Here is a 21,714-nt window from a genome sequence, read left to right as displayed (position 1 = left end):
TGACCATTAACTGACTTCAGAGAACCTTAAAATCTCAGAGTATGCTTCAGGTATACATATATTATAGGTCAACATGTTTGAAATGTTGAAAAACAAAAACCTTCTCAAAAGTGAAATGATTTCTGTAAATCCAGTATTCAATTGTTTTGCTCGGTTTTCAGTGATAGTCACATGAGCGGCTGGTCTGTGTGTGTGCACTTCCACAAACCTGGAAGACCTTCGAAATGTATAAAAGCAGAAGGCTTTTTTAGAAATGAAAATTGCTGTTGATAGGCTACCACAGAAAATAATCTTTAATTTTGTAAAAAATAAGATGAAAACGTGTTTACAGTAATGCACTTACACTGGAAGTCCAGCACATACTGTACAAACCTTATTTTAAATGAAAGGAGAAATGTTTAAGACATTTTTATTAAGAAATTCATAGATTATGAAAAAGCAATAGCATCCATCTTAAAGACGTTAAGTAACACCTCACAAGAAGTGTTTGATAAGCTGAGGTAAGTGTATCCTCCATGTCTCAGGAGCAGTGTGTTTTGGAAGCAGTTCAACAATAGCACAGTAGTCAGCATGTTTGTTATGCCTCTCAGCAGCGGTTCATGAGAAAACCTTAAAACAATCACACACACACACACACACACACACACACACACACACACACACACACACACACACACACACACACACACGTATTACCAGTGTTACTTTAAAAAGTAATGCGTTACAATCTTGCATTACTCCCTAAAAAGTAACTTATTGTGCCATTACGTTACTTTTGCATTACTTTCTCACATGGGCTGGGCTTGCTTGTTTGTTTTTTTTAAAAAAAGTTCTATTTTTGCAAATGTAAAGGCCCATTCTCACCATAAGTGAAATGAATAAGCCTCAGGCTGAAGGAAATGCAAATGTACGCCTGTGCAGAGGGCGCAGCTCAAACAAACCTTCTAGACCGCAGAAGAATAGAAAGCAGGAGAAAGTTCAAAACTCTTGCTTCAACAATAAAATAAAAAAATTAACACAAATGTGATATTTAGCTATATCAGGCTTTCTAAACCCTGGTCCTCAAGGGCCACTGTCCAGCAGAGTTTAGCTCCAACCCAAATTAAACACACCTGAACCAGCTAATTAAGCTCTTCGGGACTACTAGAAAGCTACAGGAAGGAGAGTTTGATCAAGGTCGGAGCTAAACTCTGCAGGAAAGTGGCCCTCGAGGACCAGGGTTGAGAACCCCTTATGGTAAAATCATTGAAGGTCAGCGGCAGCAAAGACATTGGTTAATAAAATCAATGTAGCATTAGTTCTGGCAGGTCACATCAGTCAAACTCAAGTCAGCTGACTCTTAGCCAATCCACATCTACCTATAGGAATACAACGACTATAGCACAGCTATAGCACAACGACTATAGCCCTATATAAGGCTCATTCAGTATTATCAGCAGCTTTGGCAACTGAATGAAATAAAATAATTTGAAGTACAAAAATAAAACGAAAAAATAAATAAATGGCACAACCAAAATTATTAAACCTTATCTAAAATAAAAATGTAAATATAAATATAAAAGTTAATTCCAAATATTAATAAATATAAAAGTATATTATAAAAGTCTAAGTAAACTTAAATAACTGTTCGAATGTCATGGTTCGGCATGTTTGACAGGATAGGACATCTATGATTATTAAAATACAATAATTATTTGTCCATCTGCAACCAATCAAATTATTCTGTCTAGAACGAAACCACAGTAGTGCGACTGCAAAACAGATGAATGTCCTGTTAGTGGACTGTTGCAGCGTTCCTCAACGTTTAACATACTCTGTCATTGAGATGCATCACTCAAACAAAGTGAGACCTCTATTCACTTTTATGGAAAGTCAACTATATTTATAGTGAATCATTATTACGGATTCATCTCTATGTTGCTTGTTTAACACAATTGATGAATTATCTGCTGACCTCCTGGCTATTTTAGAGACAGAGTTTAGAGACAAAGAAACCATTCTCATAAGCTATACAGTATGTGCATGAAAATCAAGTGAACTGTTAACATTGTCATGCTGGGTAAAGGACAACAGACACCATATTGTGTGCTCATGAAAATAAACATGCAGGTCAGTCAGGAAAAAAGTGTAAGTAGATACAACATTGTGTTTGCAAAAGCCCATACTGTGATAATAGTATACAGTACATGGTACATTTTGAGGCTGTTCATTCTTTGCTGTTTATCACCAATGAACGTGTGGTACTGTAGGTTAGAAAGTCGTCATGCCTTTTCTCTAAACTTGTGTTCTGGACACACGGCCATTCAGTCCACCGGTTTGAGGGTAGCTTAGTTTTATCATCACTATCTGCATCATGAGAACATTTAGGAATGAGCAGATCTGTTAAGTGTATGATTCACTGCAAAAACACTCACTGGACGCCACTAACATGTGTTTGAATTTTTGAATTTCTTGAAAGGATAGCCCCTTGAGATGTAACATCTCATTTTCAAGGGGGTCCTAAAAACACAAACAGTACAACAACCTTACAAAACAAACATACACTACAAATATATATATATAAAAAAGAAATAAAAGAAATGCTCAAACCCCACACGCACAAACCACAGTAGAAATACAAAAACTAAAAATATCATACCTCAGTAACATCAACATAAGATCAGTTAATAACAGAAAATCCTCAAATTATATAAAAAAAAAAAAAGTTAAAAAAGGAAGAAAAGAAGAAAAATCAAAACCATGAACAAGTTATTTTGAGATAAGAAAATATAAATAGCCTAAAGCGATTAAGGAAGGAATGTGTAACCTAGAGAGATCATAAAGAATCAGAGAATTAATCATTTTAGACTCAAAAGATTTGAGTCCTCAATCACAATTAGAAGTTACCACCATTAGAAGTCAACAACTTAAAGACAAATTTTTGCCATTTGGGTGTGGAGTGTTTGGGTTTCTCCTTTGTCATGTTTCCAGTTATATCTTGTCAGTTAAACGTATTTTTCTTATTAGTCAGTGTAAACAGCTCTCTGTCTCGTCTTGCCCTTTAACATTGTTTGGTTAGTCTTAAAGGAATAGTTCATCCAAAAATGAAAATGTACCTTAAATGAATAATTTACAGTACGATTCTCCATGCCAATCCAAATCATTCATTCTTCTGTGGAACAAAAGAAAATATTTTGAAGAATGTTTCAACTGTTTTTGTTCATATAATAAGTCATTGGGACCAAAACAACACATGGATTTTCATTGTGGACAAAAAAAAACAACATCTTTTTGAGTGTATAAAGGATTAGTTCACTTTAATTTACTCACCCCGTTGTCATCCAAGATGTCCATGTCTTTCTTTCTTCAGTTGAAAGGAAATTAAGGTTTTTGAGGAAAACATTCCAGGCTTTTTCTACACAGAATGGACTTCAATGGCAACCATCTATCCCAATGTTCAAAAGAAGGTTCAAATGTCCGTCTCAATGCAGCTTCAAGGTCTCTGCACGATCCCAGTCGAGAAATAAGGGTCTTATCTAGCGAAACGATCAGTTATTTTCTTAAAAACCCAAAATGTATATACTTTTTAAGCACAATTGTTCGTCTTGTGCTGGTCTGCGACGCGCCACGTATTACATCATCACGTTGGAAAGGTCACGAAAAAATGAAATAAAAATAATAATTAAAACAAAGATGTCGGACGATTTTGAAGTTGGGGGAGAAAATGAGATGGAGTTTTTTTCGCCCTTCCCTACTTTTTTTAACCGGAGTACACAGACAAATAACTTAGATAGATGACGTGAACGTGACCTTTCCAATATGATTACGTAATGCGTGGCGCATCGAAGACCAGCACAAGACGAACAATTGTGCTTAAAAAGTATATAATTATTATTATTATTTTAAATGACCGATCGTTTCACTAGATACGACCCTTAGTTCTCGACTGGGACTTTGAAGCTGCACTGAGACGGACATTTGAACCTTCTTTTGAACATTGGGATCGATGGTTGCCATTGAAGTCCACTCTGTGTAGAAAAAGCCTGGAATGTTTTCCTCAAAAACCTTAATTTCTTTTCGACTGAAGAAAGAAAGATATCTTGGATGACATCGGGGTGAGTAAATTATCAGCAAAAAATGTTTTGAAAGTGAATTAATCATTTAAGGCAAGACACCCCAGGTGAATAGGATAAAAAAAATGAATAGATATATCATATAACAATTGATTTGATTACATTAAAGGGGCCATATCATGAAGATCTGACCTTTTCCATGTTTAAGTGCTATAAACAGGTCCCCAGTGCATCTACCAACCCAGAAAACATGAAAAGTGACAACCTTGTATTGGTGAGCCTCTCTTTGCAATCATGTAAAAAATAAGCCGATCAGATTTCACTCCCCTTCTGACGTAGTGATTCTGCCAGAGTGAGGGCGGGCCTTGATTTTGCGGCTTTACTTCCTGCTCACTACTGCGCAGACTCAGGTCCTAAGATGTCAGCGCCATATCGGGACATTGGCACCTCATTTGCATTTAAAGGGACACACACAAAAATGGTGCGTTTTTGCATGCTCACACCCAAAAAGGGGCTACTTTGACAAGCTAATAAATTATCTGAGGGGTATTTTGAGCTGAAATTTCAGACATTCTGAGGACACCATAGATTTATATTACATCCTGTGAAAAGGGGCATAACATGTGAATAAAATGTTGTATAAACCAGGTGAATGCTATATGAACAACCCGCTCTGTAAAACCCTTCAGAATATAATAATAAAACTGTAAAGTTTGATGTATGCAAGTGCTATTAAAGTCAAGATTTATGGCTCAATGCATGAGGAAAAAAATATAATTTTGAGAAAACGGCCATTTAAGATACATATTGTTATTTAAATCCACAGATGCAAATAGATAAAGTGCAATAAAAAAAACACACATACAAGTGTATTTTGGATGTTTTCTTTCCACTAGTCTGAAATAGCACATTATGAAAAGCCAAATAGCCCAAAAATCTCAGCTTCCTCCTAAATGCCTTCCTAAAAGTCTTAGAAGTGAGCTTTCTGTAATTTTATACATCCTCCATGGCTTGACTAATGTTATTCAGGTGGCTGATGAAAACCATTTCCTGAAATGCTGTACAATATGACAATAAGCTCAGCACTCTTGCTCCCCCAGCAGGAGGATATTAAACATAGACAGTATATAAGATATTAAAACAGAACAACTGTCGTTATAGATGAAATTAGTCAGCTTGACATGCAAAAACACTGTTCTGTTAGAATTTATCAATTACTATACCTAAAAAAACATTTCAGAACTAAATCTCTATATAAACATATTTTCTGATGTTTTATATAAGATTTCAATTCTTGTACATGATGTTGCACTGTATTGTGGAAACAAATATATCTGCATCCCTATAATTGCGCTTGAAGTAATTCTGTTTTATAAATACTTATCGAAGAGTTTCTGAAAATATTCTGATTTCAAAAAAGTTTTTACAGCTTTCCCAGCCTCATAAAACATGCCCTGTGCACATTCACACAGTGGCTAAATGAAATTCAGACTTTGTTTTTCTTCAGGCATTGTATCTTTGAACAAATGTCATTTATTGAAAAGTACCTTTGAAACTCTTACTGCACATTTTTCTCTTACAGCAGTGTATTTCATTATAGAACATGAAACCTGAGAACATTTCAGTAAAAAGGAAAAAGAACAGGCACCACAGGATTGTGTTTTGTAGCCGCATGCTAGCACACCAGCAAACGTGTGTGTGTGTGTGTGTGTGTGTGTGTGTCTGATAGATATTATACACTACCAGTCAAATGTTTGGGACAGTGAGATTAAAAAAAAAAAAAAAAATCCACAAGCATATTAGCAACATTGATAACAATAAGAAATGTTTCTTGAGCATCAAATCAGCAAATTAGAATTATTTCTGAAGAATTACATTACACTGAAGACTATAATGGCTGCTGGAAAAATATATTAAAATATAGATTTTTTATTGTAATTATATTTCACAAGATTGCTGTTTTTATTTTATGTTGCATCTAATAGGAGCCTTCTTTCAAAAGCAGTGGTCATTGTGAAAATAAAAAGAAATACTTGTCCATGATATAGCCTACTTAACTTGTCCTCCTCATTATAGGAGAGAGGGAATGTTTTATATAGCTTCTCTTTTGTTAATCAGTGCTTCCTTCTGAGCTAGTCATCATCTGTACAAAGTATTTAGCAATGGAATTTTGATATCTGAAACATGGTTGCTAATTGAGAAGTGACGTAAGATCTCTTAAAGAAAAGGAATGAAACAGGAGTGTCTGTTTGAGTCTCGTCAGTCAGACGCCAGTAAAAAATCAGAGGATGTCAAAGGTCGACCACTAGGTTTGCTATTGGATGTCAACCTAAGTCAAAATCACAAACAGCTGACCTCACTGACCTGCTTAATACACCATAAAATAACATTAAGTCCTTTAGTCCATTCAGACGGTAAAGGGTGTTCAGTCAGAAACAGTTCCGAGGCTTAAGCGAATTGAGTCAAACAATTATGACACGGATTAACTTCTCACTTTATTATAAGAAGTATAATGCTTGAATTGGCTGAAAACCACAAGGGGTGAACTGACCGCTCCCAAAACAATCAAAGGGAACAATCAATTCCTGGAAATACAAAATTGTCTTCTGGAACACCAAAGCAATGTAAAATGTCACGGGAAAAAAAGGAAAGCTTGCATCTCGCTAGGACACGCGTCTGAAAACCACATGAAGTTAACAACCTGCCAGCAGGGAGTGGTAAATTACCAAACCAGGCCCTGGTCAGAGACTTCGGCAATGACAGCGCTGTACAATTAGTGACAGCTGAGCAAACTGACTTGGCCATCCCCCAGCTGAGCTCCCACCTCTCCCCCTCACCTAACCTGCTAGTGTCCTCAATCCTGGGTCAGCAATTCATTGCAAAAACCTCAGGGGAGCACAGGCCAGCTTCCATACCACTGTTCCCCTAAGATCTGCTCTCAGGCCATGGCTGTTCACAGACAAACATCAAAGGTAGGTCTCTTTTCCCCCCTTCCTGTTGTATAAAGACTCCTTGGTAATTAGTCTTATTCTGAATACTTTCATAACGGGGTTACGTGAATAATTAAATAGGCCCAGGAGAGCTCTGAATACTGATGTGTCAGGCTGGAGTTGTTAGGAGTTTATGGGAAGGCAAGGTCGGTGTGGTCCCGATTGTGCAGTATTGAGAAACACTAGATGACGACTATGTAGGTGTGCATTATGGACTCCATCTGTGTTGATTTAGTATGGAGGAAGACGCATGATTCAGATTTATGTTATATTTGATAGTATATATTTATACTTACATTAGATCGCACACCCGTCAGCCTTCTTTACAAAACTCTGCAGGTTTGGCCAACTTCCATAACCATATACTGTAAGATGGATGATAGATTACCATACAACTACTTTATTTATGTTTTCAAATGCGTGGAGGGTCTAAGTGTATGAACTTTCACACTGTCATTATGCGTGATGTTTCTGGCTAATAAGACTTTACGTGTCTGAGCAGCCGGAAAGAAATGCTCTTAAAGGTTAAACAAACACTGGTGTGACAGGCATCTGGGGCTGTAGACAGAGCACTCCTGCAGATAGTTATAAAATCCCTTGGAAAAAAAAGAGAAAACATTTCCAAAACCCCAAAATGAAAGCAGAAATGTTCAGCTAATAAGAAAGCTAGAGTATAAATTGCATAATGTGATTATCTTGACACTCTGTGATGTTGAATTCATAACGAGTCCCTTATGATTGTCAAAAAAGTACTAAGTATGCACACTTTGTCTATTATAGGTGGTGCTGTATCTTGTTTGGACCCTATTGGGCTTCGGTCTTAGTGCCCCTCCAACTGATCTGGACCCTGAAGCATTTGTATATGATGATTTGAACACGTGGGTTCTGAACTATGATTATGATGAGGAGGTGAGAGGAGGTTTCAAGAGCTGATCAAGTTTGTCAGTTCCGTCATCATTTAATCGTCATCACGTTGTTCCAAACCTGTATGACTTTTTTTCTTCCTTTGAACAAAATGAGAACGTTTGGATGTTAGGCGAGACATCAAAGTATATTCTTTTCTATATAATGAAAGTGAAGGTGGATAAGTGCATTTCAGCACCAAAAATCACAAAAAGCACCATGCAACTCATAACACATGGTTTGTTCTAAATAAATTGTAATTTTAAAATATAATTCAATTGTTAAAATTGTATGAATTAATTTCATTAGCCTCCATTTTTTGATGTTACAATCTATTATATAAAGCATATAATTTTTGGGGGAAGAAGGTAGGGAACAAGATAACATTTGAGCCCACTGACTTCCATTGTAAGGACAAATTAAGTAGAGACATTTCTCAAAAAATATCTCATCTTGATTCTTGTACGAAATGAGGGTGAGTAAATGATGACAGATTTTTTTATAAACTATCCCTTTCAGAATAGAGTCACTATGAACCTGCTTATGTATATAGTTCTGTTCCGTGTCTAACCTCTCTTTCTTCCTGACTGAGGTTGAGACACTGGCTCCTCCTCCAGCAGTCACTCCGCCACCTGCTGTAGTTCCTCCTGAGGACTATGTGGAGGAAATGACACTGCCGCCCCGTCCAACAAAGTCTCCTGTCCCATCCACTTTAGACTTTCGTGGTCCGGGCCTGTTTGGGCCTGACACAGGCTTAGGTAGATGGATAAATGGTTTGAAAGTGCTAAAAATGTTTTTGTTTTTTTTCAGTCGTGAATCGTGCGGCCTCTAGTGGTATGAAACATCATAGCACAGTCCTCTCTCCCTCTCTACTGTAGGGATGCCCTCCTGCCTGCTGTGTGTGTGTATCAGCGGCAGTGTTTACTGTGATGACTCAGAGCTGACTCAGATTCCCCCTCTTCCCAAAGAAACCACACACTTCTACGCTCGCTTCAACAAGATCACCGAGGTCAAGGCCACAGACTTCATCAATCTCAGTAAGAATCAAACGGACTTCCCTCTTTCTTGAAAATACAAAGTTTTTTCAAACATATACTGCATTACACAGTTTACACAAGGCCTGAAATGCACAAGAGACTATTTAAGACTTTTAAATCAACTTAATTATGAATCAAACTGAACAATGTTTAAGAAAACTGCACTTAACGGTGTTCTCAGATCAGCTAAAAAGGATCGACCTGAGTGGAAACCAGATAGGTAAAGTGAACGAGGCCGCTTTTCGTTCACTGCTTGAACTTCAGGATCTCATGTTGGCCGACAACAACATCCAGGTGCTCCCAGAACTCCCAGCTTCCTTGAAGCACATTGATGTTCGCAATAACCAGCTAAGGAGTTCAAGCATGCACACAGAGGCCTTTAAGGTACGTACAGAACCATTCAAAAGTTTGGGGTAACAGTATAGTGAAATATTATTACAATTATTTATTCCTGTGATGGCAAAGCTGAATTTTCAGCATCATAACTCGGTCTTCAATGTCACATGTTCCTTCAGAATTCATTCTAATATGCTGATTTAGTGCTCAAGAATTTTTCATTCTGCCATTTAACTGCAAAATAAAGATATATAGACAGACAGACAGAAAGATGTGTATAGCTTGTTTTGGAGTAAAACTTTCTAAAGATCATTAAAATTAGATGCATTTACTTGAAAAGCAACACTGCATATGATACAAAAACCTTGTTTACACTTATAAACAATAGTTATAGAGACACTTACACTTAAAAACAATAGAGATAGTTATAGTTAAAAACAATAGAGATAGTTCTAAATGTATTCTGTTGTCATTTACTCACCCTCAAGTTGTTCTAAATCTGTATGAGTTTCTTTTTTCTGTTGAACACTAAAGAAGATATTTTGAAAAATGTTGGTAATCAGTTGACAGTATCCATTGACTTCTTTCCTACTATGGAAGTGAATGACTATCCCTTTAAAACAATGCAGTAAGACCAAATTCGCTCGTATTATTTGTGTATTTCAATGTGTATTCTCGTCAAATGATTACTTTCCACTGACAAATAATAAAATGAGCATGATAATGTTATGTTGTTTGTGCTCATTTTCTCTCGTGAGTAGGAGATGAAAGAGCTTCAGTTCCTGTACCTATCAAACAACAAGCTAGACTACATTCCCGTACCCCTACCTGACAGCCTACGATCGCTCCATCTGCAGGTAAAAACAGCACCTGATACTCTCCTCACTAGTGGGCAATAATGCCCTCACAATTAATGCTATTTCTCTCCCTCTCTACTACATTTTATCCAGAATAACAAAATACAGAGCATAAGCCAAGATACTTTCTGCAACATTCATGACAAAAACTACATACGGAAAGCCCTGGAGGACATCAGGCTTGATGGCAACCCGGTGGACATCAATTTCTACCCCCAGGCTTATATCTGCTTACCACGACTACCTGTAGGAACTCCAGTCTAGGAAAATGTCCCTCTTTTTTCCACAGTTTGTGTGTGTATGTGTGTATTTTCTGAACTTCTAAACTCCTCTGTGACCACAGCAAAATAATATGAAGCAAATAATTTAAAATGTCACAATCAATATCTAGAAAGTTTTTATTTCCGAGCTTTGTTCTCTTTTAGCCAGTCACCCTAGGTATGGACTCAGTGACTTAGCACTCATTACGATACATGTAAAAATGGCCCTGTTGCAAAATCTAGTGAGCTACCTCACCTACATAGGCACTAAGAATACACTAAGGAATGATCTAACTGAAATTCCACCATAAGTGACCAACTTGTAAGTTAGTTGCATTAGTAAATGCGTTTTTATCTCACTCACGTTTGCTTTGGTTAACACTATCGGTTAGGCTACAAGCACGTTTTTGGGATGATTTTTACAGATGCTCTATTATTGAATGAATTCTAAGCATCTATACAGTAAATGACAATTCTTTCGATTCATCCACCATTTTGGGTGCTTTTTCATAAATGGCATTGCAAAATATTAAGGGATAGCCTTCTCCATGCAGGATATGGGCTAGGTCATGCTGCCTCCCAATTTGTCCATAAAAAGGCAGCGTAAACATAACTACCTTTTGGAACACTCTTCATGTAGAGAACATGCCTATGATTTGTGTAGGCAGCTTACTTGTTTGGAACAGAGCTGGAGACATTGATCCATCATGACAAATTTGCAGAAGTCGTCAGAGCAAGAGATTAGTGAATACATCTACTCTTGAATAGTTGTAGTGCCCCTTTTCAACACAATGTGGCGCCCTTCTCCAGTACTTTCTGTTTGCTGTTAACATACTTTTGCATTTCTGTAGACACTCAGCTCCATCTGTCAGGTGTTTGTGTCATTTTATCTCAGATCTTTGAGGATGCCCTGTTCTTTATTAATAAAGTTTTACGTTTGCTTGATTTATCCATGTTTCCCATTCAACAGTTTTGATGACGTATATACAGTGACAACTCAACTGCATCTATTTTTAAATCAATTCGTTCATGTACCACTGCGGGTGGTTTCTGAGGTTACTTAGCAACTGTCAAATATTTATAGTTTGACATTTACCTGTGTATAATGTAAAGATTCTCCTAGACCTAGATTATTTGCACTGGATGTTAAGCAACTGTAAAGACACAACAAATGTAATCCCATGAGCATGAACAGGTTCTCTCTCACCAAAACGTGTGTGTGCTCGTTCTTTCACAGCTTTGAAGCTATGCCATAAGCGCGATGTCCAATTGGACAAAGCGCCTGGACACAGGTCTTCAAACATCCCACACAGATCCATTTAACGGCGCATTTTGAATGAAGCCAGATTTCTGTCCAAACACTAAATTAAACACAACAGCAGAAATTTTAAAGTTTGGCTCTCTTTCACCGCGGTGAGATCAACAGCAGTGGCAACCTCGGGCATAATAACAAAATGTCCTCAACATCAAACATTCTATTTATGGTAGCACTTTATTTTTCAGTCCTGTTCCCCATGTACATACTGTACTTATTATACAATTACATGAATTGGGTAATAGGTTCTAACCCTGAACCTACCCCTAAACCTAACCTTAACCCAAGTTACCTTATATTACCCAGTACTTTCTTAGGTAAGCACACTGTAAGTACACGCAAGTGCATGTATACTTTAAAATAAAGTGCAACCAAATTCCTGTAAAGAATATTACAAGTTTACGGCTCATTGATCAAGTTTTAACAGAAGAATTATTGTGTATTGAACTCAAATTATTCATTTGATATTACACTGACCTGTGTAGACCCAACACTATGCAAAATTATTAACATGATATGCTAAATAGTTAATAGGATAGTTCACCCAAAAATGAAAATTCTGCCATTTCCCTCAAAGTGTTCCAAACCTGTATGACTGGAATCTGTGGAAATGGCTCAGTGTTTTTCCCCTTTCCTACAATGAAATGGTTACCAACATTCTTGAAAAGATCTTCTAGATATAGAAGAACAAAGCAAAACAGGTTTAAAACAACATGAGGATGAGTATTTAAACTGCCACTTTTAAATTTATAATTGTGTACAACTTTGATTTTCTTTTTATATTTTTGATGAATTATTGCCATATTATTATTAATAACTGCATTTATTGGAAGATTCCAGTGTTCAGGCCCAATTGTTTCCTTTAAAAAAAAAACTGGAAAGGACTATCTTTATATCTTTTTTTTAAATGTAAATTTGTTCATGGTTTGAGGATGAAGGCATATCACAAAACCTGTTCAGCTTGGTTTCTGTCTAAATTTGGTAACTTCTACCAAGTGAGAGATGAATATGTGCATAAATTTGACTCGCTGCCTTTTACGTCAACAACAGAAGATATGGAAACCGTTTCCATTTAATTTGCAAAATGGGTCATAGGTTTGAGAGCAAGGAATGCTATTCGCAACTCAAGTCAGAACAAACCCACGACCCATTTTTGGTTTGCAACCCACCAGTTGAGAACCACTGGTCGGTCTGCAGTCCATCAATGAACAGAAGAGATAGAGAGCAAGGCTAAGCGCTGCTAATCTCTCAGTTCGGTCAAGCTTTATGATCGGTACCATTCCTCCTCCTCCTCTTTTTGGGCTCTATTCTCCTCGCCGAATGATCCTCCCATTGTTATTTGCTTTCACAAGGGCTTATATCATCCCTCCTCTCCTCTGTCGCATATGACTCTTTTTTAACCTCTCCCAGGCAGCCATTGCCAGTGACTCACTTGATGAATAAAGACGAGAGAAAACTCAATCCCTTTCCCTCCAGCTGCAGGAGAGTTTACAGCGAGAGAGGGAAGGGGTGTTTGAAGCCCAAGCACTACCAGCGGCTAATTGGTACATGAAAAGGAGGAGTGTCTGATATAAGAAAGCAAAGAAATAAAGCGTTGTTTTGTAAACAATGATTTTGAAAACACTTTGCGTTGCAGCGACGAAAGCCAAGCGTGCACCTGCGTTAATGCCACGGATTTTACATCCCCGTCTCTGTTTCTTTCCCACTCTGCACTGGGTCCATGAAGGTGACCTTGCATTCTGCCTGAGCTCATCCATTGATCTCATAACTGAAAGGACTTGCGGGCTTCCCTCCCACATGGTTCAGAGGAGGGAGGGGCCATAGATAGGTGCATATGCTGTGGGGGTGTATTTCAGCAGTCAACATGTGTGTGTGTGTGTGTAGGTAGTAGGTGAGGAGAGGGGCTAAGGCAAGAGGAATGTTTAAAACACTCATACATCCTCCTTTCAGCCGCCCAGAGCCATCGAATAATTGAGTCGAGCCCCCGCCTGAACCACACACACACACATACACACACACACACACACACACACACACACACACACACACACACACACACACACACACACACACACGCACACGCGCAAGCTTTCTCCAGCCTCCCACATGCAGACAAACTCAATCAATTGCTGTGATATCTGAATCTTAGGAGGGACTGGTTAACGTTCTGTAAAGCTGGGTCGCTCCTCTGCATTAAATATGAAGGAGAGTGAAGTAAGATGTGCCACTTCTTTGTGAAATGAGACACATATAGAGATAAAACTATACTTGTTTGCTGTTTGCTGTCAAACCAAATTGAAAAGAGGGCATTTATAACATCACAGAAACATACCGTAACCTCACAAGTGTGTGGCACAGCTTACCCCAAAGAACTGTACATCCTTTATGGCCTTTATAGCCCAAGACTGGTTGCCCACTGAAGGTAAACAGGATTGAGCCTGGTTAGTATCTGGATGGAAGACCTCCTGGGAAAACCAGGCTGCTGCTGGAAGAGGTGTTAGTGAGGCCAGCAGGGGGTGCTGCTGCTCACTCTGTGGTCTGTATGGGTCCTAACGCCCCAGTATAATGACAGGGTCATTATACTTTAACAAACACCGTCCTTTGGATGAGAGATTAATCTGAGGTCCTAACTTTTTGTACTAATTAAAAATCCCATGGCACTTCTCGTAAAGAGTATGGGTGTATAATATTCTTGGCCAAATCTCCATTGGCCTTTATCAATCATGGCCTCCTAATAATACCCATGCTTTCAATTGGCTCTATCACTCTCTCTCTCCTGTCCACCTATAGCTGGTGTATGGTGAGCGCACTGGCGCCGTTGTACTGTGGCTGCCGTCACATCATCGAATTGAATGCTGGACACTGGTGGTGGTTGAGGGCAGACCCCATGATATGATTGTATAGTAAATACAGTATAGTAAAGTGCTAGGCCTATATAAATGCCTCATTATTATTAGGGGGCAAGCATAGAAGGTTCGTAGGCACCATATTGTATCCGTTGGCGTTATTATTATTATTCTTCTGATTCTTCTTCCGCTCTGGAAGTCTATGGCTTTTGGGAAAGTTATGAAATTTGGCACACATATAGAAGACAGTCTGAACTGTCACCATACCAATTATGAAGTCTCTAACTCAATCCCTCTAGTGCCACCAATTGTCCAAATTTGGACTCATGTTTATGCTAATAACTTTTGAACCGTAAGGGCTAGAAACAAAATTCAACCTATGACATAATTTTACCGTCATAAAAATGTTTCCGCCATTTCGACCAATTAAACCAATCATCTTCAGACCATGCCGTCAAAAAGTAAAGGAATTCAAGTTGATTACTCAAACCGTTTTCGAATAAGGCGCGAAAGGATTTGACGAAGAACACACCAAAATGAATGTGAGGCTATATCTCTGCAACACTTTCGCGTATTCTGACCAAACTTGGTGTGTGATATGACAACCATGACCTGAGGCTACCTGCATAGTTTCAGATGAAAATGCTAAAAACGTTGGATTTAGTAAGACTAGTGTAATGAAACTCATCTTAATAGATTCCTTACCTCATGCAGAGAACATGGATATCAATTTTGCCATAGTCAATCGAAATATATGTCCGCCATTTCGATTTTTTTTCAAAACCTACTTTTTCGAACTCTTCCTATTGTTTGTCTGATTTTCACCAAAAACGCATTGTATCATCTTCAGACCATGCCGGCCAAAGGTTATGGATTTAGGGTTGATAGATGAAATGGCGTACGTATACCACATTAACAAATTTGGCATACATCACCTCACTCAGACCACACTACATCAATTTGGTCACAGCACCACCTATTGGTCGAAAATGATAAACAATTAAATCATATTTCTAGTGACTTTATGATTTTTCAGCCATTTTACCTAAAATCATCAATACGTTTTTAATTGCTCATTGTTGCACTTGGTCTGATGCTCCTAGCCATTCTGGCATGACTTTTCTTTGTGCTTGGCCCCCATAATTGCTGCTTTTATTATTATTAATACCCCACACTGCTATCATTGTAATAAAAATTATATTTATTAATTGGCCAAATAATTTGTTTTTACATTGGATATTCACCAATATTATATTACATAAAATCTACTTTACTTGCATAGTAAAAAATGTTACCTTGAAATGCAAAAAATTAAATGTTAGGTATGTTCATATTTGTAATTAAAATATAAAAAGTTTAGGAAATTTAAGGAACATTTTCATATGGTTCAGCTTACCCCATAAATGTGGAGGTAAAACAATTCATTAATGTAAATAAATAACAATTAACTTAATATCTTAATTGATTCACAATTATTGCCATTTCCATAAACCAGCTAGGAAAATGTTTAATATTCAGTATACTTGAATATAGTAAAATCCTTTTCATTATTTATTTATTTTTAAAGATCACTAATGCACTGCACAGCTCACCTCAAATTCATTTAATTAGTAATGACAAATATGTAGCCATATTAAGTTTTTACACACTGGAAATTCACCAACATGTATGATATATTTTTAGACCTGGATAAATTTGCTTTTACATAAAAATTTACCTGGCAAGCAGAAAAAGTACTTTGACATGCAAACACTTTTTGTTTTTGCATAATACTTATCGCTTTTCTTGTGTGCATCAGTATACACAGCAATCTCGGTTCCCAGAATATTCTGGCAATAGTTTTTGGATATAAAAAAATAAAAACCTAGTAAGAGTATTCCTAAAACGTAAGGAGTTTGTTCCCAGGGAAATACATAAACAGGAATACAATAACATTAGAGGAACGTTCTGAGTGTGCTGGGAATGAGAGGTTTTAAAATTACCCCATTCCCCCTATACTTCTAAATGATCAAATCATAGATGCATACGCCATCCCTCGAACTCAAGATTCAAAATGTCTGAATAATAGACAGCTGGGTCCTAATCAGTGTAAAGACAAAAGAGAGAAAAAGCCATTGAAACTTCAAAGCATTGTTTCTGCAGGGTAGAGTGACGGTTGTGCTGTAGCAGAAAGGGGGGTGGAGGAGGAGAAAGAAACAGATGAAAAGTAGAAGTGTAAGAAATATTAAAAGAGAAAGAGAGTGAACAGAGAGAAATAGCTGTACGACAGGCAAGAACACTGGGGGGCTGGAGTGGGCGTGCGATCAATAACTAAATGTTCTGCCGACAAAGAGAGAGAGTGAGAGAGAGGAAAGAAAGAAAGAAAGAAAGAAAGAAAGAAAGAAAGAAAGAAAGAAAGAAAGAAAGAAAGAAAGAAAGAACACTCTAGCAGTAGTTCACTTTAATGTGGCACAGAGATGGAGAAATAAATAAATTCTGAGGCCATTTTCTTTACACTACTCTGCGTTTTATGAGAGCACTGCGGTAAATGAAAACACTCATCATTTGTACCCGTGTCACTGTACATCCATTATGAATCTGAATCTAAGCCAAAAGTGGTATACACTTGATCTGATTTGGTTTGCATAAATTCAAACTGGTGTAATGCCTCACGCTCCTATGAAAATAAAATGCTGCCCACCACCCTGCCAAACACAAACAGCATCAAATTTCACTGACAAAAAAGGGTCATGTCTGGGGCGACAAATACAACCCGCATTTGTGTGGACTGGAGACAGCTGTCTCAGAAGTATGGAAACATACGAACGAACGCTGGATCCTGCAACTCGCTCTTCCTTTTGTGGTAGAGGTATGCAGTGAGCTAAGGCCAACCTTTGAAAAGATACTCACTCCCCCAGAGAGTAACGGGACGGGAAGAGTAGAGAAATGGAGGGAGATAGAGCGAGCCAGACTTAAAAACATGCTGCCCCCTCACCCCTTCATAGCCAAGTATGGCAAATAGCCATTCTCCTCCTTCTGAGGAGACATCTGTTTTCAAAGCCACACTGATAGTTGTGAGGACTGGAGTAAGCATGTTGCTTGGCCATTTAAGGGAAGGTTTTAACCCAGCATATAGCCAAAGGAAAAGCTGCTTACCATTATACTTTCCTAAGATGATTAACAAATGATCCCAACCTGAAACCTGACAGCATCTAAAAAGTGACTGCATGCACAAGAATATACCAATACTAAATTGGAATTTGTTTATATTCCAACTGTAAATTGGCTCAACTTGATTCTCATAACCAAATTAGCCCTGTAAATTTGAATAGTGACAGAGCAGGCAGTATATATAAAATATGAATGCATATCAGTTATCATGAGTTTTCTATAAATAATGTATGAAATTTCAAGCAAGCAAAATTAGCTTAAATCCACTTTATATCATTTATTTTTAATGTGTCAATAACAATTGCCTATAAAAGTTACGCTTGCCATTGCTTTCATAAAATCAGCCAAAAAATATATAGTACTTATGGTTAAGCCAATATTCCAGATGCCTGCATTGAACTGAATTCTGGGTATTTAGAATATCCACCATAACAGAACATTTATATGACTATGTACAAAACTAAGGTAATTCTGGGTGATGGATACAAAAGATTGTGAAAAGTCAAATTATTTAAGAAACTCATTTCTGGACGTTCAATTTTGAATTCTACATTTGCAAGTTACATTTCTCAATTCATTGCTCCATTGTGTGTTATTATTAAAGACATGAATGAGAATTGAATTATTTAAATTGCTGAACAGAAATTACTAGTAAATGGAAAGTGTAGCAGTGGAAAGTATACATTTCCAGAATAGCAGGAAAAGAAAATCAATGTTTTTTTTTCTCTGATTAGCCGACTTGTATGCTATACAGAAATAGTCAATAGTTGTGGTGCATGTAAATTTCCTTTTCACAAAGGCGTGATCGGAAAATGTTTTGCATGTAAATTTGATTTGTATGCAAGTTGAATTTACACTGAATAAACATAATGTAACATCAATAAATGTTACAGCATTGCGAATCAAATTTCTTTACCGTTTACCAGTACTTTATTTTCAGTAGGGCTTAAATAAATCTTGAACATCCCCTACATATGTTCAGAAACACAATAAATCATATTGTATTTTGAGAAGAGTAAGCCAAAGATCTGCCCAGGTGTACGGTGTACATTTTAGGACATCCTCAGACCTCAGCCATATGAAGACAAGGCATCATGCCTCAGACTAAAAGGCTTCAGTCATTGGACAAAACGGCATCGCGGCTCAGACTGAAAAGCATCAGGTCTCAGGAAAAACAATGTCACAATGTCCTAAAATGTACACCGTACAGGTGCCCGGCTTATGCATGCAATCAAAATGATTTATTTGAAAGCATAATGTTTTATGTACTGTGGGCCAATTATCATCAGACATCAGGATGACAGAAAGGTTTTCATCACGCTGTTTCTGCCTCTTCCCCACCACCTCTCCCTCCTTTAATGCCAGTTTCTCAGAGAATGACATGATCCTCTTTAAACTGTCTTACCTTTAGAAAGAAGAGGTTTATCGTTTCATTGACTCCAGCCAGAGATCTTATCCAGTCTGTGGCTGGAACAAAAAGATCAATGTGATGCTATTGGGAAACGTCTCTCTCTTGCACCTTGCCCTTCTCCTCTCCCTTTCTTTTCTTCTCATTTAAAGAGAACAACAAAGGGAAACCAGGCAATTGGACATTATTAACACGGTTTCTAATCAAAAGAACATTAAACAACATGCTTAGGTAACACTATATTAGAATTACATATCAGAGCTGTGTAACACATTAGTCAGTCAGCTTAGACATGGAGATCACTTATTTGATTGTGCTGATTAATGCAACTGGATTTTGAATGATTGACACATTTGCATTTATGCGTTTAACAGATGCCTTTATCCAAAGTACAGACTTTGACATGCCAAGCCGAGTAACAAATTCTACACACACAGACACAGCAATGGTGAGGCTACCCTAGCCCACTCAGATTGACGGCTGGCATACCCAACCAAATGTGACACAAGAAAAAAAAAATTAACGCATTCATGACAACAATAATCGCTCAAATACACAAATTTAGCAGATCTCTCCTGAAACTTTGCAGCGTGTACAGCTGTCACTCATCTTAGTTGAGTTCTGATATAATCAATGAATCTGTTTACACTGTACAATGAATCTCTTATTTACATAATGTCTACACTTTGTTATAATGAGAGGATTTGCAAACGTGCAAACTCCAGCTTTGAGCGGTGAGTGGATTCTAATTTAAACATCTCTGATTAGCCATTGCGTTAAAAACATCAACAGACATGACGTCTATGATTAACTACATTGCTCAGCGCTGCAAAAACATGAAGTAAATAGAAACCTTTGATGCTCTCCAGAGCGCAGACAAAGATACTCATGGTCTCTTTTGCCAGATCACCAATATGCTATTATTACTAAAAAATACTGAAATATTACTGAAAAATATTTTCTAGTTTACATTATACATCACATTTTTCAAAGATTCTCAAACGACTCGTCCGAAGATTCTCTCTAAACCTCTTTCTAAAGCTCTCCTTTTTGAGAGCCTGCTCTAGTCTGATTGGTCAGATGGCCCAGTCTGTTGTGATTAGTCTACCGCTTACAGTTCATGTCAGAAACGAAACGGCCTTTACCACAACCTAACTACTGCCAGGACCATTATCGTCAAAGATGATTCATGAAGCCTAGCATAGATAACAGCAAGAAGCACAGTGATAACCCCCTTAGGGTAACAAGAACAATCCACCATAGGCTACACCATCCCATTTAACAACATTTGCTCCAACTCTCGCGCTAATCGAAGGATGCAGCCTCTGAAGAGCAAGTCCTTTGAAGGATGCAGCCTCTGAATTGGGACACAGCTAATGTCTCCCTCATTGAATCAATCGATTCACTCAAAACTTTAATCATTCATTTAACCGATTCTTTCAGTGACTCATTCAAACAGACAGTCAGTTGTCGCCACATCCTGGTATACTGATGTATATTGCAGAAAGAGTCACAGAAAATAACTCATCCTAAATGCATTCCACTATGCTGTTTTTCTATTGTTTTTCTATGTAAGTGCTGTAGACGAATGTGTTTTTTTTGCTGTGCTCGTGTCTAGAGTCATTTGCGGTATCTCACATAGCCTATGACACATCGTTTAAAAATAGTTCAACAGGTTATGCATCTTAACAACTTTTTTTTAAAAGCCTCTCTAGACCTTTTTGTTTCATTCCACGGCCCTGCATCTCACATTTTTAAGCACAAAAACTTATTCTATGTGAATCACCCTTCAAAGTTGGAGCGTTGTTCAGTCAATCAAATTCGAGGACCAGAACTAACTGTTACATAGCAAAAATAAGGCTGACAGATGTTGTGCTTGACAGCTACTAAATAGCTATAGGTGAGGTTTAAAGCTCTGTGTGTGTGTGTGTGTGTGTGTGTGTGTGTGTGTGTGTGTGTGTGTGTGTGTGTGTGTGTGTGTGTGTGTGTGTGTGTGTGTGTGTGTGTGTGTGTGTGTGTGTGTGTGTGTGTGTGTGTGTGTGTGTGTGTGTGTGTGTGTGTGTGTGTGTGTGTGTGTGTGTGTGTGTGTGTGTGTTTACATGCTCTGTGCATCAATGACTGGTCAAGAATTTGGTTTGTGTTGGCCAGAGGCTGACAGACGTTGTTACCCAACAGCAAAAGTTGCTACCTAAACCCTGATGTGTGTGTGAGAGAGCATCCATGGCATGTCTGATGTCAGATTGGTTTCCCAGCAGGTGCATGACTAAGCATGTGAGAGATAGTGATCAAAATGTGCTTTCTTTAACACTGGTTTTCATGTCTATAAGCCCTGTGTGGTTTGTTTATGAACTTTCACCTACTGCTCAACAGAAACAACAAAGAGACACTTACAGATACATGCTTACTAATTACACAATTATGTAGAATCTTTCATTCAGTGAAAAACGCAATGTGGTTAAATTCTTAATTTGTTCTTTTTGTGCAGACCTGAGATGTGCCATCTCATAAGACTGCAAAAAGACTTTATGAATTTTCTTTTATCAAGGGCAGTCAAACATAA

General features: G+C 37.7%; 2 protein-coding genes across 3 annotated transcripts in view; one reads left to right on the top strand and one right to left on the bottom strand.

Annotated features, from left to right (window-relative positions):
• The window catches only part of csf1a (colony stimulating factor 1a (macrophage)), a 68,952-nt gene that overhangs the window by 33,255 nt on the left and 13,983 nt on the right, over positions 1-21,714 (bottom strand). The gene's annotated exons all lie outside the window — the stretch shown is intronic.
• Positions 7,605-11,383, top strand: optc (opticin). The gene is made up of 5 exons (XM_079598313.1): positions 7,605-8,703; positions 8,824-8,982; positions 9,164-9,366; positions 10,080-10,175; positions 10,269-11,383. Exons 1-5 carry the CDS (start codon positions 8,613-8,615, stop codon positions 10,437-10,439), a joined length of 720 nt encoding a protein of 239 aa, XP_079454439.1. The 5' UTR covers positions 7,605-8,612; the 3' UTR covers positions 10,440-11,383.

Source organism: Phoxinus phoxinus, assembly GCF_949152265.1.
Source record: "Phoxinus phoxinus genome assembly, chromosome: 22".
Lineage (NCBI taxonomy): Eukaryota > Metazoa > Chordata > Actinopteri > Cypriniformes > Leuciscidae > Phoxinus > Phoxinus phoxinus.
Note: the sequence above shows the minus strand (reverse complement) of the source record. Positions and strands in the feature narration are given on the sequence as shown.